Source organism: Limulus polyphemus, unplaced genomic scaffold (genome assembly GCF_000517525.1).
Source record: "Limulus polyphemus unplaced genomic scaffold, Limulus_polyphemus-2.1.2 Scaffold604, whole genome shotgun sequence".
NCBI classification, from domain to species: Eukaryota; Metazoa; Arthropoda; class Merostomata; order Xiphosura; family Limulidae; genus Limulus; species Limulus polyphemus.
Window position 1 is genome coordinate 1,954 of NW_013666214.1, and position 15,787 is coordinate 17,740.

The 15,787-nt window shown below is 34.0% G+C and overlaps 1 protein-coding gene across 1 annotated transcript in view; it reads right to left on the minus strand.

The window, feature by feature from the left end:
* The window catches only part of LOC106459406, a gene marked incomplete at its 3' end in the record, with an annotated part of 37,581 nt that overhangs the window by 1,038 nt on the left and 20,756 nt on the right, over positions 1-15,787 (minus strand). Inside the window, exons 11-17 of the mRNA XM_022385912.1 lie at positions 15,041-15,113; positions 13,529-13,699; positions 9,300-9,473; positions 7,738-7,916; positions 6,884-7,061; positions 5,890-6,038; positions 4,644-4,731 (exon numbers count right to left, since the gene is read on the minus strand). Coding sequence (XP_022241620.1) covers positions 4,644-4,731; positions 5,890-6,038; positions 6,884-7,061; positions 7,738-7,916; positions 9,300-9,473; positions 13,529-13,699; positions 15,041-15,113 — 1,012 coding nt within the window. The remainder of the gene's footprint in view (positions 1-4,643; positions 4,732-5,889; positions 6,039-6,883; positions 7,062-7,737; positions 7,917-9,299; positions 9,474-13,528; positions 13,700-15,040; positions 15,114-15,787) is intronic.

The window sequence follows — 15,787 nt, forward strand, 5'->3', positions numbered from 1 at the left end:
TTAAATTATATAAAGATACAAGTACTTAACAGTTCATGAACACGCGAATACAAAAAAAGTTCCACGCATAATTGAACTCCAAATTTCAGCGTTTTGAGTCAATAAACTTACCGCTGACCCGCTCAAGAGATTCAATACAAAGAGTGTACGAGCATATTTTCACTATTTATTTATCTAAAAATATCACATACTGATGATTCAAGACAGAAATTCCAAGACCACGCCAGTATCTCAAGACTTAGTGGTTCTTTAATCCTTTTAGATCCGATACAAAGAATGTACGAGCACATTTTCACACAATCTATTTATGTAAAAATATCACATACTGATGATTCAAGACAGAAATTCCAAGACCACGCCAGTATCTCAAGACTTAGTGGTTCTTTAATCCTTTTAGATCCGATACAAAGAATGTACGAACACATTTTCACACAACTGTGATGGCAAACTTTTTATAACCAGTTTCTAAGATTTAATGTGGTATGTATGCTGTGATAGGAACTGAACAAATGGTGATCTGTAAAAGACCCGGATGCCAAGTTAGGCGATGGAATACATTTGAACCGATTTTAAAAACAAACCCACTTTGATATAACAAGTAGCAAAACACCTCGAATCACCTGTTTAATTATATCTTTTTTTTTTCGTAAACTTCAAGGTTTATATTTTAGATAAATGTTCTTTTTAATGTTATTGTTAAATGTGTGCGAGACCCGTTTTCAATAAATAAAACTAGAAAAGTCAGCTCGTGAACGTTCGAAAAGTCGATGACGTCTTGGGGTTTCCAGCAAATGTGCACCAAGTCCAATGTAAGTTTTGGATAATAAAGATGGATCTCACTAGTTTAAAAGTTTCTATTTTAAAAAAAGGCACTAAAAAGTGTGAAATACTAAACCTAAAAATAGCATTTAAAGTATCGATTTTCACACTTCAACTGTAACTTGTTTTGTTTTTTCAAAATGATATTCTTTTACCTCTAGACGATGAAAAATGTGAATTTCAACGATTTTCATATTCAAATACGACCTGTTTCTGATTTTTATGGTAATTTCTCAGTGAACCCAAAAATATTTGGAGCTTAACAAATATTCTAATAGTTCAAATTTTTGGCTAAGTAAAACGTTTCAATTTAGATGAAAAAGGGTTTAACTTTTAGTATTTAAAAAAACTACAATTTAAGTATTATACTAGCAATGTCATCTCGTCCCTTTTTAGTTTCAAATAATTTTAAACCATATTTCTTAGGTTGAAAGAAGCTAAAAGGATTAAAGAACCATCATGTCCAGAGATACTGGCGTGGTCTTGGAATTCCTGTCTTGAATCATCAGTATGTGATATTTTTACATAAATAAATTCCATGCCTTCGTTTGCTAAAGACACATCACTAAATTAAGAAGCTAAATAAGAACGAATATCGAATACAATCCTATAATACGGCGTCCTTTTTGTTAATGCATACTAAAGTATTGAGGAACTTATATAACTGCACATTATGAATACATAATATTGTGGAATCCAAACTAACAGTACTTCAGTGTCGCATACTTTTCAAAAGTAAATTGTGTCGTAACTTGATAATTTTAATTCTGTTGAATCTAAATTTAGAAAGATGTTTGGATACATGTAACCAGTAAACTCCCGCATGATTTGTTTTTTTTTCTTATTCGACAACAGAGCCTGAACTTTCAGTATGTCTTGTGTTACAAACAAGGCTAAGAGGCGTATTAAGGCAAATTTACAGGGTTTTCAAAACTGTTCTAGTGTTTGTCCTAGTGTCATTAAATTGTGATGTGTAACAATTGTTTTTAAAATATTAAATAACAAATAATAATATTACAAAGTCCGTATCACAAACCGTATTATAAATGCTTCAATTTGAAATAGTTACAGAAAATACTAATAAAATCCCACAGTATAAATGTACAAAAACAAAAGCTACTAAGCTTCTCCAATGTAAATTATAACCTTTTTACCAAATAGAAACTTTTTTTTTCAGAATTTCGCGTAAAGCTATTCAAGAGCTATCTTCTCTAGCTGTCCCTAATTTTGAGCTTATAGACTAGAGGGAAGGCAGCTACTCAACAACCCACACAGAAAATAAATGCTCGTGATAGGAATCTATCCAGTGCTCTAACCAACTTTATAAATCGATTCATTGAGATAATATACAACAATAAGCACATAATTCAGGGTCATAGTCTACCAGATCGTAATCTCTTTACCACACACAGAGTTACAAATCCTAACAAGTGAGTGAATATTTTACACATCATATTAAATTCGTTTAGTTCCAACCTCTGTTCCGAGCACTATCAATATTTTCAACCTCGTGATCTGTGATTTTTCAGGCAATAATAGTTTATTTAAATTCTTAGATTAAGAAAATATGGAAAGCCCACTTTAGTGTAAATACGACACATCTTTACTTATTCAGTATGATGACAAAACCTTGTCGAAACGTTGTACATTTGCTGTTATATTAAAGTTTTTTCTTCATTACCCATTCAAGCCGTCTCCAGCCATTATACATCTTTACTTAGTTTACTAGCGCCCTCTATCCATTTTAACTGAATTATTTTAACATTTCGTCGTGGTCTATTGGTTTACTTAATATTTCAAATAAACTGCACTCAATCATAATGGTGCCTCTGTTTTCAATAAAACTTTCATTGATGCAAATTTTTAATGTTTTGAATACTCAACACCATTACACCATCTCCGGAAAACACAAGAGTCTTGTGTTGTTACTCTATATTTCACCTTACAAACTGTACAAAAATGGGTGAAATACGACTCACTAGACCACACCATTCAATGTCTGTGGAAGGCCATCTCAGCATCACTGTATCTGTAACATTTTGGTTGCACTTAAAAATAATGGGTTAAATACGACTCACTAGACCACACCATTCAATGTCTGTGGAAGGCCATCTCAACATCACTGTATCTGTAACATATTGGTTGCACTCAATGGCGTTCGAGCGAATTATTGGCTGTCATAAGTAATGTCCTTCCTACGGAACGGTTGAAAATAGTCTAATTCTAACCATTAAGGAATCCGACAATTAAAACTCGGTCTGATGTACTTTGAACTTTAGAAACAGTGTCCAATTTTTCCTCCTTCTACTTAGTCATTGATATTGGGTAAAAGGCATCATTATAAGCAGTCCAATAACGTTACTCACAAAAATGTCACTCAGTGATCATCGCTGTATGGCTATATTTTTGGATAAAAATATATATTTGTTAGTAGTTACGCACAAAACTAAACAATGGGCTATCAGTACTCTGCCCACCACGGGAATAGAAACCCGGTTTTGGCATTATAACCCTATACTTACAGCTGTGCCACTGGGGGGGGGGGTATTTTTATAGAAATATTTTGAAAATTCGATATACACACGAAGACAGAAAGGTGGTGGTAGAAGCCAAATTCTAACAAAAAACGTAATATATCCAAAGTATAGTGATGGAGCCAATAAAAAACATCCAAGTTTAATGTTTTTATCTTTAATAGTTCAGAAACGACAAAAAATAATTTGAAATTAAGGAGGTAAAATATTAAGGCTATGACAGAGTTTAAAAGTAGAAACATGTTGATGTTATAAAATCAATATAAATATTTCATAGTTTGGATAAAAAAATCATCTTAATAAGTGTTTTAATACTTCTTTGAAGGTCATGGATGACAGATGAATCAGTCTGTAAAATGGATTTATAATACGCATATTGATGTTTGATGATAAGCAACTTTATGGCAATTTTGTTCAAGCGAAAAGTTGTGCAATATCCGGCGCAGGAATTGAACCCCGAATTTCTGCGTTAAGCCATCAAGCTAAGCCACCGAGGGACAGGGCTTATTTATTAAATATTTCTCATCGTCAAGCTAACGGAATTTTCATGATCAATGTTTACTAGAAAGTAAAGGAAATAGTTACGTAAAATTTATATATTATATATTGATATAATGTATAGTTGTTATGGTTACAGCAACAACACCGTACCTTTTGAATAAGAATAATTAAAACAGTACTATATGGCACATTTCTGCCAAAGCCAGAAGAACACAATTACAACCTTATATACCCCATAACGCTTCCACAGACAACCAAATTATATTTGAAGCTTGGAGCCTTTTTTTCACCATTGGCTGACTTTTCAGCACATTTTTCATGTATATCACTGAAAAATATTGTTCAATAATTTTTAGGAGAACAAAGAGGTTTTATAGAAATTCGAATAGAATTTGGAAACTTGTACTTCTGGAAAATTAGGTATGGAGTGCTAAATGTGTTTCCAAGTCAATGACAAAAAAACTTTTATAAAGCGTCGATAGATGCCGCTCGGTTTATAAGAAATATTCTATAAAGGCTTATGATGCTGGATCTAAAGTATTGTGCATATTAAACAACGAGTAATTCGATTTTGTCCCCGGGGGTGATGCCAAGCCAACGGAGTATCATTTCGCCCTAGTCTCTCGCCACCGCGGAAAGTAAGAGATGAAACAGAACTTCCATTTTCTCTCAATCTTCTCCGAGATGCCTGAAAATAGAAGATGAGTAACCGTGATAATAAAGTTGCCTATAAGAAAAATAATAATACCATAATTTAAAACATTTGCTCTTTCTTAGGTTTAAACTAACTCAGCTTGTACAGATTAGATTTTGAGATTAAAAATGCAGAAATAATACCATCACTTTCATTAACATATTCATCCCAGCTTATTAAAATCTGTTTAAAAAAAAGAGTTAATACTATAAGTTAATAAGCGTTGATAGCTGCAGAATTTCGCACATGGGATTTAACATATAACTTAAACCAACACGTAGAAGTCCTAATGAAATTCCAACAACAGGATTCAAGATTTTGTGTTATATTCTACTCCTAAAATGTGTTTTCGAGCTAGCTAAAATGTCAACTCTACACCGTTAGAATCTGGTTGCATTCTAATTACATCACGTTCAACAGGGTTTTATCCATTCTCCATATCCGGGTCTTTAGTTGACAAGTTTTTCTTGGTGAGACATCATAAAGCCGTTGCTAAGTGGTAAGCTAATGTGCCGTGGCACAGCAAATCTACACAACGGGCTATCTGTGTTCTGTCCACTACGAATACCGAAGCCTAATTTTTAATGTCATAAGCATGCAGACTTACAGCTGAGCCACCGAGTTGCTTCGGTAACAATTTATTTTATAAAGCGGTTTGTGTCCAATGTCCGTGACGAACTTTTTTCAAATTTCTGAATCTCTTATCATCATCTTATCACATTCGGGGATTCTTCGGTACACCCCAGAGAGATACTGAAACTCCTTACTTTTATTAAGTTTCCAACTTGTACGGTCCCCCAATGGGACAATGATAAGTCTATTGATTTACAACGCTAAAATCAGTGTTTCGATTTCCCTTGTGGACACAGCAGATAGCCCAATGTGGCTTTGCTATAAAAACACGCATACACCAAATTGTACGAGTTTAATAGCTATTTCAGTTTTTCTCTTTACTACTGTCTTAGTGTCTACTTCCCCAACTATGATCGCTAAGAACTTTCTAGGAGTTCTTAGGTGTGGCCTATATCTTTAGGACACCTAGTAATACTAGTTAGATATTATATTGAAAATTGGCTGCGACCCGCAAAACATTTGCAGTAGTTTCATGCCCTTTGCTTGAATTTTCCATATTCTATCATTTTCACGCACGCATTTAATCTACGCTTTCTTGTAGGCATTATGTGTTAGATCAATAAATCCTAGTCTATTTGAAAATGTTTTACGTAGTCAAACAAACAAACTCATGCAGATGTAATTTTTTCTAATACAACTACACGTACATAACTTTATCTAATAAAACTACATGTAAAGTAAACAATAAAGTGTTGTAATGGTACATACGGCTCGTGAAGGTGTGTAAGGTTTTACTTGCGTATGTGGCGCCCTCTGAGTCATTTCACTAGCAAGGTAGGGAAAAACCTTATCGACAATTTCATTAAATCTCTGTTCCCAATCAGCCTGTTTCCCACTGCCACCATGTCCGCCAACTCCTATTTGAAGTTGAAATAAAAAATTAATGTTAAAAAATACCTGAAATCATTTCAAATATGAAACTTCATTTACCTCAGAACCACATTTTCCCTAAAATGTAACTAAAAGACTTACTACCTATTAGTTGTTGGTAAAATGACTTGCATCTTTTAAATCCATGTTTTACTTGGTGAAGAAAAATTATTCTATTCTTCAATCCACTCTGAAAAATACATTTTTTTAAGTGTTTAGTGCAAATTCATAAAACAATAACAGTTATAATGCTCAATAGATAAAAGAATTGATAAACCATAAAAAAAGATTAATTTAAAAAGGCCAAGCTTCCTAATTCGTTAATCTTTTGTCACTATTATGTTGATTTGTTATTATTTTGTTATTTTTACATCTGTTACTAGATGGCGCTAAACTAAATACAAGATAAAGTTTGCCAGAAGTCTATAAGGCTGCCTAAATCCAATGCAACTTTCTACATAATTGAGTTTTGAATATCGTGCTCTATAACACATGTCTAAATCCACAAAATGCATCTTAAGCCATCGAACAAATGTTTCTAGTAACTAATAAACACGAACATACACCAATTAAACATTATTATCATCAAAATGGATATATTTCTCACAGGACATGTATCGACTAACTACTCTTTCAATAATCTTACCAAATTTTCCTAAATACATTAGTTGTTACTGAACTAAGCAGCCATGGTGGAACCCATCATCTTATGCCTTTCTCACCAAATATGTCAGCCTATCAAACCTTTCTTGCCCCAAAAGTCAACGTAAACTAGTAAGTCAGTGGTTCTGATGTATACGTCTTAATCCTATTAATTAAAAACCTTTCTTACCGCACATGTCTATATACACAAGTGAACTAAGTACTATAGCTAGTGGTCCAGGGGGTGGCCAAGGAGTCGGCTCTACCATCACAGGAATAACCGGTTTTCTTAAAACATCGGCCAGACTGATCTCACGAGAACAGGTGAGTGACGTTACATATCGCGGTGTTAGACAACAGAGCACCACCTGTTGTAGAAACATTAAACAAAAATTAATAATAAATTATATCTTGTTGTTTATTTTATTCTATAAGACCAATAGACTGTTTCTAACATAATGAAGTCCTACTACAAATTGTAAAATCTATTTTTCAGCCACGATCGTTTGAATTGTATAACAAATAACATGTTCTTAAATCATGTAACATAACATGATACTGTACAGCTGATTTATGGATTATTTTTATGTTACATAACATAGTACACTACACCTGATTTATGTATTATTTTTACGCTACATAACATGATACTCTACAGCTAATTTATGGATTATTTTTACGTTAGATAAGTTGGTACACTACAGCTGATTTATGAATTATTTTTACGCTACATAAAATAATACTTTTCAGCTGACTTATGGATTATTTTTATGTTACATAACATACTACTCTACAGCTGTTTCACAAGTTGTTCTTACGCTATATAACATGGCACTTTGCATCTTATTTATGGGTTTTTATCAAAATAGCATTGTTATCCTAAAGAAACCACTTAACTTGAAACTTTCAACCTTAATGAACAGTTTGAATAATGACCTTTTCAGATTTTTATCCAATGTTTAAATTAGAATAATTGATTTAAAATTCGTGGAAATTTTGAATATTAAGTTTGTATTTATGGTAAAACAACTTATTCAAGTCAACCTTTGCTCCACTAATGCCTTCATAAATCTTCCCATAGAGAGAATCTCCACCTCCAAGCTGACCAACGTCCATCCAACATGGATAGCCAGCAAGCTCCAACCTCCTTCGAAGTTCAATTACTAGTTCTTGTGCATCCCACTGGTAACTAATGAACACAGAAGGACAAGGATTCTCGGGCTCTGATACAAAACAAAAAAGAACCTATAGTATCAAAAGATCGTTTTATGAGCTTTCTCCTCCGATTTGTTCTATATTTTTTTTCAATCTACCCCTCTTGATCAAAGCGGATATCGGAGAACACAACCATTCACTACTAGTCCTGGATTTAGGTTTAAGCAAAAGACATTAACTGTATTTGAAATGGCGAATTATTAATGTAAAGAGTATTTTAATGTATTTTTGTCAGAATTGATGCTTTGAAATACTAATTTGGATTTTATAGTAACTTGGACTTGTAATGCACTAACAGCGACATATGTTGGTAGGCTTGTGTGTGGAAACTTCATATGATTAAAATTATTTCCAAAAGCTACACGTTTAACTAATTCACTATTCACTAGGAACGTGTCCTTTTTTATGTTGTTGGAAAAAACCTCGCGGTTTGTGGAAGTTGAAAATGCTGGTAACTTGATTCATTACAGGGGAATTATGTATGCTTTATTCCTAACAATGCCCTCTTTTAACTGTTTTTATTGATTTTAATTATATTATAACTTCACTTGATACTTTTACATGGATAACACAGCCAATATACAATATCGTGCCCCTTTTTATTTTAATACTGTCTTGTACTTTTGTATTAGACTATAACTGATTATAACACAGATTACAACCATCTCCTTATTGTTTTGTAAATGATTACAGGATGGTCCAAAATTATCTTTCCTATTTTAAAATATAATAATTAAATTACTAAGAAAATACAACCATGCAGTTTCCAACATCTTTAGCCAAACTCAAACAGTTTTTATTGGCATGTCAATAGACTTCTAAGTGTGCATCATTTGTGGCTCTCAGCACATCAACCGATATTCGATTTCAGTCCACGTTCGCTGCAACCCGACCACAGTTACGGTAGCAATAGCATCCGTTATCCTGGTCTTTAGCTCCGTGATGTTTGCTATAGATATGCGATACACGATGTCTTTGACATACCCTCCCAAAAAAAAGTCTAGTGGAGTAATGTCTGGCGAACGCGGAGTACACGGAATTGGCCCACCCCGATTAATCCATCGCGTTGAGCCTCTTCTTGTACATTAGCCATCTTACGGGGTAACACTACTGAAGTAAAAACAAAAATGACAATAAACACTGTTTGAGTTGTGTTACAAAATGTTGAAAACTGAAGTTTTAAAGTTATGAAAAGAATTAACTAACTTTCCTTTCACAAAAACCATAAGAACGTGACCTCAATATTAATCTACTATTCCAATATAATTCAAAGTTACTTCTAAGTCATAGTTCATGTAAATCACTATTATAAAATAAATCTATAATTATAATTTTCGCATTTACTTTTCAATCTTCTAAAAACAAATTATTTATGAAATGTATGCCATTACCTAGATTGGCCAGAATTTTTTCGCTTATGTCTTCCCTCCCAATCTGACTTAAACAAGACACCAATAAATCCACGCAGTAGCGGGTTCTGCCATTAATTTTTAACCAATCCTCAATCATGGCCTGACTAGGGTTAGCTTCGTCTTGGAACCTCGTGGTAACTCGTTCGCTGTAACCTGAATATCAACTGACATATTACGAATCATGACAATAAACTTTTTGCATTAAAACATCAACAAATATGAATTTCTCAAGAGTAAAATGCAAAAGACGAAACGTACTTTTACACAGAGATTGTAAAAAATGAAACATACTTTTAAATGATATTGTAAAAAATGAAGTGTACTTGTAATATGGGGATTGTAAAAGATGGTGTATACTTGTAATATGGGGATTGTAAAAGATGATGTATACTTATAATATGGAGAATGTAAAAGATGAAGTATACTTATAATATGGAGATTGTAAAAGATGAAATATACTTTTAAGATGGGGATTATAAAAGATGAAATATACTTGTAATATGGGGATTGTAAAGATGATGTATACTTATAATATGGAGATTGTAAAAGATGAAGTATACTTATAATATGGAGATTGCAAAAGATGAAATATACTTGTAATATGGGGATTGTAAAAGATAAATATACTTCTTTTATGATATTGTAAAAAAGGAAACACTTTTATATGAAGATTGCAAAATATGAAACATGCTTTTACATGGAGTTTGCCATCCAGCAGGGAGAGAACTATGCGTTTCTAAATCTCTTTTAACCCTTCTTCTGTTTGTTGTCAAGTGCAAAGTTACATCATAGGCTGTCTGAGTTCTGTCCACCGTGGGTATCAATACCCGATTTTTAGCATTACAATCCCTCACATTTATCGCTAAGCCACCAAGGGGCTTAACCTTTCATAACAGTGAAGATTGAAACATGTTACCTATTAAATACATTTTCGGAACAGCTGTCTTCATTTCCAATTACTCTGACGCCACCCGGGTCGGGCGTGGCCAGTGAGTTAGTGTACTAGACTGTTTATTTGAGGGTCCAATGTTCGCTTCTCGTTGCCGAAAAGAATGCGCTCCGACCTTTGTGGTTGTGTTATAAGAATGACGGTCAAATCCCAATATTTGATAAGAGTTGGTCAACAGTTTGTCAGTTCAAAATTAGGGACGGCTGGCAAAGACATCCTTTCGTAGATTTGTGAGGTCATCCGAGACAAACAAAAACTAAGCCTGACGCCATCTCTACTCAGTTTTAGTAAACTTTACGCTACTATTCTTAACTCTTAATTTTCAATCATTATTACCTTTAAAGTCCATTTTCAGTTACCCTTAAGTTACCACTCTTAATTTTCAATCATTATTACCTTTAAAGTCCATTTTCAGTTACCCTTAAGTTACCACTCTTAATTTTCAATCATTATTACCTTCAAAGTTCATTTTCAGTTACTCTTACGCCACCACTCTTAATTTTCAATCATTATTACCTTCAAAGTTCATTTCAGTTACTTTTACGTTTAAACTCTTCGTTATCAGTTATTCTAACAACTCAAAGCTTCATTTTCATTTACCCTTATCCCACTACTCATATTTCAGTTATCTTTATCCCACCACTTATATTTCAGTTATCTTTATCCCATTACTCATATTTCAGTTACCTTTATCCCACTACTCATATTTTTGTTACCCTTATCCTACTACTACTCATATTTTAGTTATTTTTATCCTAATACTCATATTTTGGTTATCCTTATCCCATTACTGCTCATATTTTGGTTATCCTTATCCCACTACTCATATTTCAGTTACCTATATCCCACTACTCATATTTTTGTTACCCTTATCCCATTACTGTCCATATTTTGGTTATCCTTATCCCACTACTCGTATTTCAGTTACCTTTATCCCACTACTACTAATATTTTAGTTATTTTTATCCTACTACTACTCATATTTTGGTTATCCTTATTCCATTACTGTTCATATTTTGGTTATCCTTATCTTACTACACCTCATATTTCAATTAATCTTATCCCATTACTGCTCATATTTGAGTTAATGTTATCCCATTACTGCTCATATTTCAGAAACCCTTCTCCTGTTACTCCACATATTTCTGTTATCCTCATGTCACCCCGTTTCACTTTCTGTTATCTTTACGCCATCGTGTAAAAACTTCTCTGAGCATATATTAATAAGAAAGCTACAGAGCACCCACCTTCAAGCTAGTATCCTTGCCCGTCACAGAGCACCCACCCTTCACGCTAGTATCCTTGCCCGTCACAGAGCACCCATCCTTCACGCTAGTATCCTTGCCAGTCACAGAGCACCCACCCTTCACGTTAGTATCCTTGCCAGTCACAACATTGTTCTCTACACAGTTTCTCCTCTCTTACCTGTTACGTCAGTAACTCTCACGATGTAACAATACAGCAGCGATACGCAAGAAAGCCGAGGGTTTGATTGGACACAGTTTACTTAACAAAGATATTTTTATTGGTTTTAGTGTTTTAAGCGGCATTTTTTTTAACTTTCCAGTTTTTCTAATCAAATAAAAGACGGTTATTTCACGTTTGTTTGATATCCAGAATTATATGGCAATTCGCTTAATTGATGTCACAATTTGTGAAAATAGGAAAAGGTAAGATGTTCAGAAATGGTAGCCCAGTGCCATACTCCTCCCATTAGAACACCTTTTCTTTTTTCTTATCTTCCACCCCAGGTGAACATCACGAACGATGGTACAAAACGGGTCAGGCGAATAAGATGGATGATGTTATTTAGCTGACTTCCCTGTAGTCTATCATTTTAAAATGAGGAACGGCCATGCACAGACAGCACTCGTGTAGCTATACATTAAATCTCTGGTTTAGTAGCATATTTTCCCTGATCAGTCTCTATTTTACGATATTATTAATAAACGGTATCGCGCCTCACGTGACATATATTTTGTTGATTTCGGAAAAACAGCGAAATGACGGTCGATGCCCGTGCGTCGTTCGTCATACAGATATACTGACTATGGAGGACCTGTAAAGGTACCCGCGCTACGCGCAGCATTAAACGTCCCCTTCTTTCGACTTCATGTATTGATAATTGAAAAGGCTGCCAAACTCGAGCTATTCGTCCGATTGTTTATCCATTCAAACACAGTCTTCGAGGTTCGCCCGAGGTCCTCTACAAAATTGGTTCAGCTAGTTGTTTCTCACAACGACTTGTGCCACTAAACAAAGAGACAACCATGCTTTATATAGATTTATTTGTCTTGATCCATTGACTTACAGTTGTCAGTATGTCAGTGACTGAAAAGAAACTGCAAGTCTGTAGTTATTAGTGATTACTATTCCTAGGTGTTTTGTACATTTTGTAACATTGAAAAAATAAAACATGACTCTGATAATATATCTGGGTTATATATATATAGGATTATCTACGTCTATTGTTTTTGAAGTGATAGATTAAAGGGAAGGCAGATAGTCAACATCACTCACAGCAAAATCTTATAAGATCGAATAGTGGGATTTGACCGCCACTCTTATAACGTTACCCCGATCCCAAAGTGCGAAACGCTATCTTTTTTCTAAGCGGTAACGAAACGCGAACTACAGAACCTCAGATCCACAGTCCAGCACGTTAACCATTAGAGCACGCTAGGCCTATACTGGATAGGATTCCACTATAGAAATCAATTCAAATGTTTATACTTGAAGATCGCTACATGTTTCGCCGAAACGTTGTACTACTTTTATAATGAAAAAAGGTTTGACTCTCTTTAACCCACTTTGTTTAACAGTTTCTTGACTCTGATAAATCACTGAAAAGTCTCTGAGTAGAAGCAAACAGAAGTTTTTGCATTTTGTAACATTAAAAAAATAAAACATGACTGATATGTCATTGAAAGTCTCTGAGTAAAAACAAACAGAAGCTTTTGCATTTTGTAACATTGAAAATAAAAAAACTCCCTCCTATCTGTTAACATAGAGACCGATTTTTGACACTATTTTTGCTCTATAACTCAGTCAAAAATGATCGGATTTTGATGAAACTTGGTGGACATGTGTAGAATATTATTCCCCATTGTCCTGCCAAAAATGGTCCGTGCCTGTTGATAACGACGGACATACGGATACATTTTCGTATTTTTTGAGAACCGAATATGACCAACGCTGCGTGACGGGGTGTGTGCGCTCTACTGAGTTCCCCTCTAGTTTCAAATAGTTTTGTTTCTACCTAATCGTTTTGCTAAAGAAAGCCAGTCATTTCCCGCGTTAACGTCGTTGAGAAGACTCGAGGCAACTTTAATCCAGCTTTGTTCTTTTTTGTAATGATCCCAACAATACTTCGTCGTGTCATTCTTAAAAGGAAGATGGCGGAGGTCAGTGTAACTCGAAGCTTCACAATCTGAGGTAAAACAAAAAAAGATTAAACTAAATGAAAAGTTTAATATTAATTTAAAGTAAGTATTCATATCAATGTATTTTAATGTAAAATTTCCGTTTGTATTTTATTTAAATAAGAATTATCTAAAATATGAAAGTAATGTATAACCCAATAAGGTGTAATAACCTTGAACTTTGAACTGTACGATTTGTAATATCACAGAAATAATTTAAAATACTTAAATTATTAAAATGTTTACTTTAAGAATGGAAAATCACACACTGGATTATCTGCTCTGTGACTATCTAACGGATCGAACCCCAAAACTTAGCATTATAAGCCCTCAAATTTAATGACATGATTAATACTTTTATCACTGGAAAACCTAAAATACTGATAGGAAAAAAATAATTCCATTTATTTATTTCGTTTAATATGTATGAACATTTCTAGTTTTCTTACAACCTTTTCACTCTTCCATTTTTCAGAAAATAAAGTTTGGAAACGGCTTGAGTGGGTAGTGAAAGAAACTTTATTATAAATGTACAACGTTTCGACAAGCTTATGGTACTTGATGACGAAATAAGCCATTCAGGCCCGGCATGACTAGGTGGTTAGGGCAATCTGCGGGTCGCGGGTTCGAATCTACGTCACACCAAACATGGTCGCCCTTTCAGCCATGGGGGCGTTATAATGTGACGGTCAATCCCACTATTCGTTGGTAAAAGAGTAGCCCAAGAGTTGGCAATGGGTGATGATGACTAGCTGCCTTCCCTCCGGTCTAAATTAGGGACGGCTAGCGCAGTTAGCCCTCGTGTAACTTTGTGCGATATTCATAACAAACAGTCTTAAGCGTTTTTTTCCTTCCATACTCCTATCTTCAGAATATTTCTTTCAATCAGTCGACGGAGGAAGTCCCGTTGTTTGCAAAAAAATGAATACATTTCCTGTGATGTATTCTTGAAAGTGGGTATTTTGATAGATAGCGTGACAGACAGACAGGCATATGTATACATAGATAGAGATATACTAGTTTGTATTACAACTCTTTACAAAGCTGCCATATTTCTAATAAAAAGAAGTCACCCACCGGTACAACGATAAGTCTGATGGGTTTATAACGTTAAAAATCGGGGTTCGAATCTCGCGGTAGGTAAAGCATAGATAACCCATTGTGTAGCTCTGCACTTAACAAGAAAATAATCAAAAATGTCAAAAGAAAGAAATGTTTTATTCATAACCTCTCCCCGGTAATTAACCGGCAAGTTCGAGAGCCGAAGTTAAAAATCATGCTTCGATACCTGCGGTATTTATAATATTTTAAGCTCCAAATTTTACTGCTTTATTAACATATTAACTTACCGTTCAATGAGGAAAAGGGAAATAATTTTCGGATGAAGTCTGTCTTTACAACTCTGTATTCACACTGAACTGTCTGCAGGCATCGGAAATAAGAAACATATGTTTACACTGTTTAACATTAGTACCGATTACCTAAAGAAAGCAATATACTACGGGCGATTTACAAAATATTTTTACAACTCTGTATTCACACTGAACTGTCTGCAGACATCGGAAATAAGAAACATATGTTTACATTGTTTAACATTAGTACCGATTACCTAAAGAAAGCAATATACTACGGGCGATTTACAAAATATTTTTCCATGAGATTTAAATGAAATATGTATCCGCAATATATTCGGTCAATATCATATTAAACCGTATCCAATGATTTAGCAAAAATAAAAGAAGAAATTAGATGCAACATCCTATTCAGTTCTATTTCATTCTTGTTCTTCTCTGTTACTAAAACAAGCCATCAATCAAAATCTTCAATTTGAGAGTAATTTGTTTTTTGTTTTTACAAAAACTGTTACATGAATATCGGTTTTGTAACTGAAAATTAATTCACCTCCTAATACAAGAATTAATCAACAATCGTAAGTAGATGGAAAATGTTATAAAACTCAGTGGCGGAAAATTAATTCACCTCCTAATACAAGAATTAATCAACAATCGTAAGTAGATGGAAAATGTTATAAAACTCAGTGGCGGAAAATTAATTCACCTCCTAATACAAGAATTAATCAACAATCGTAAGTAGAT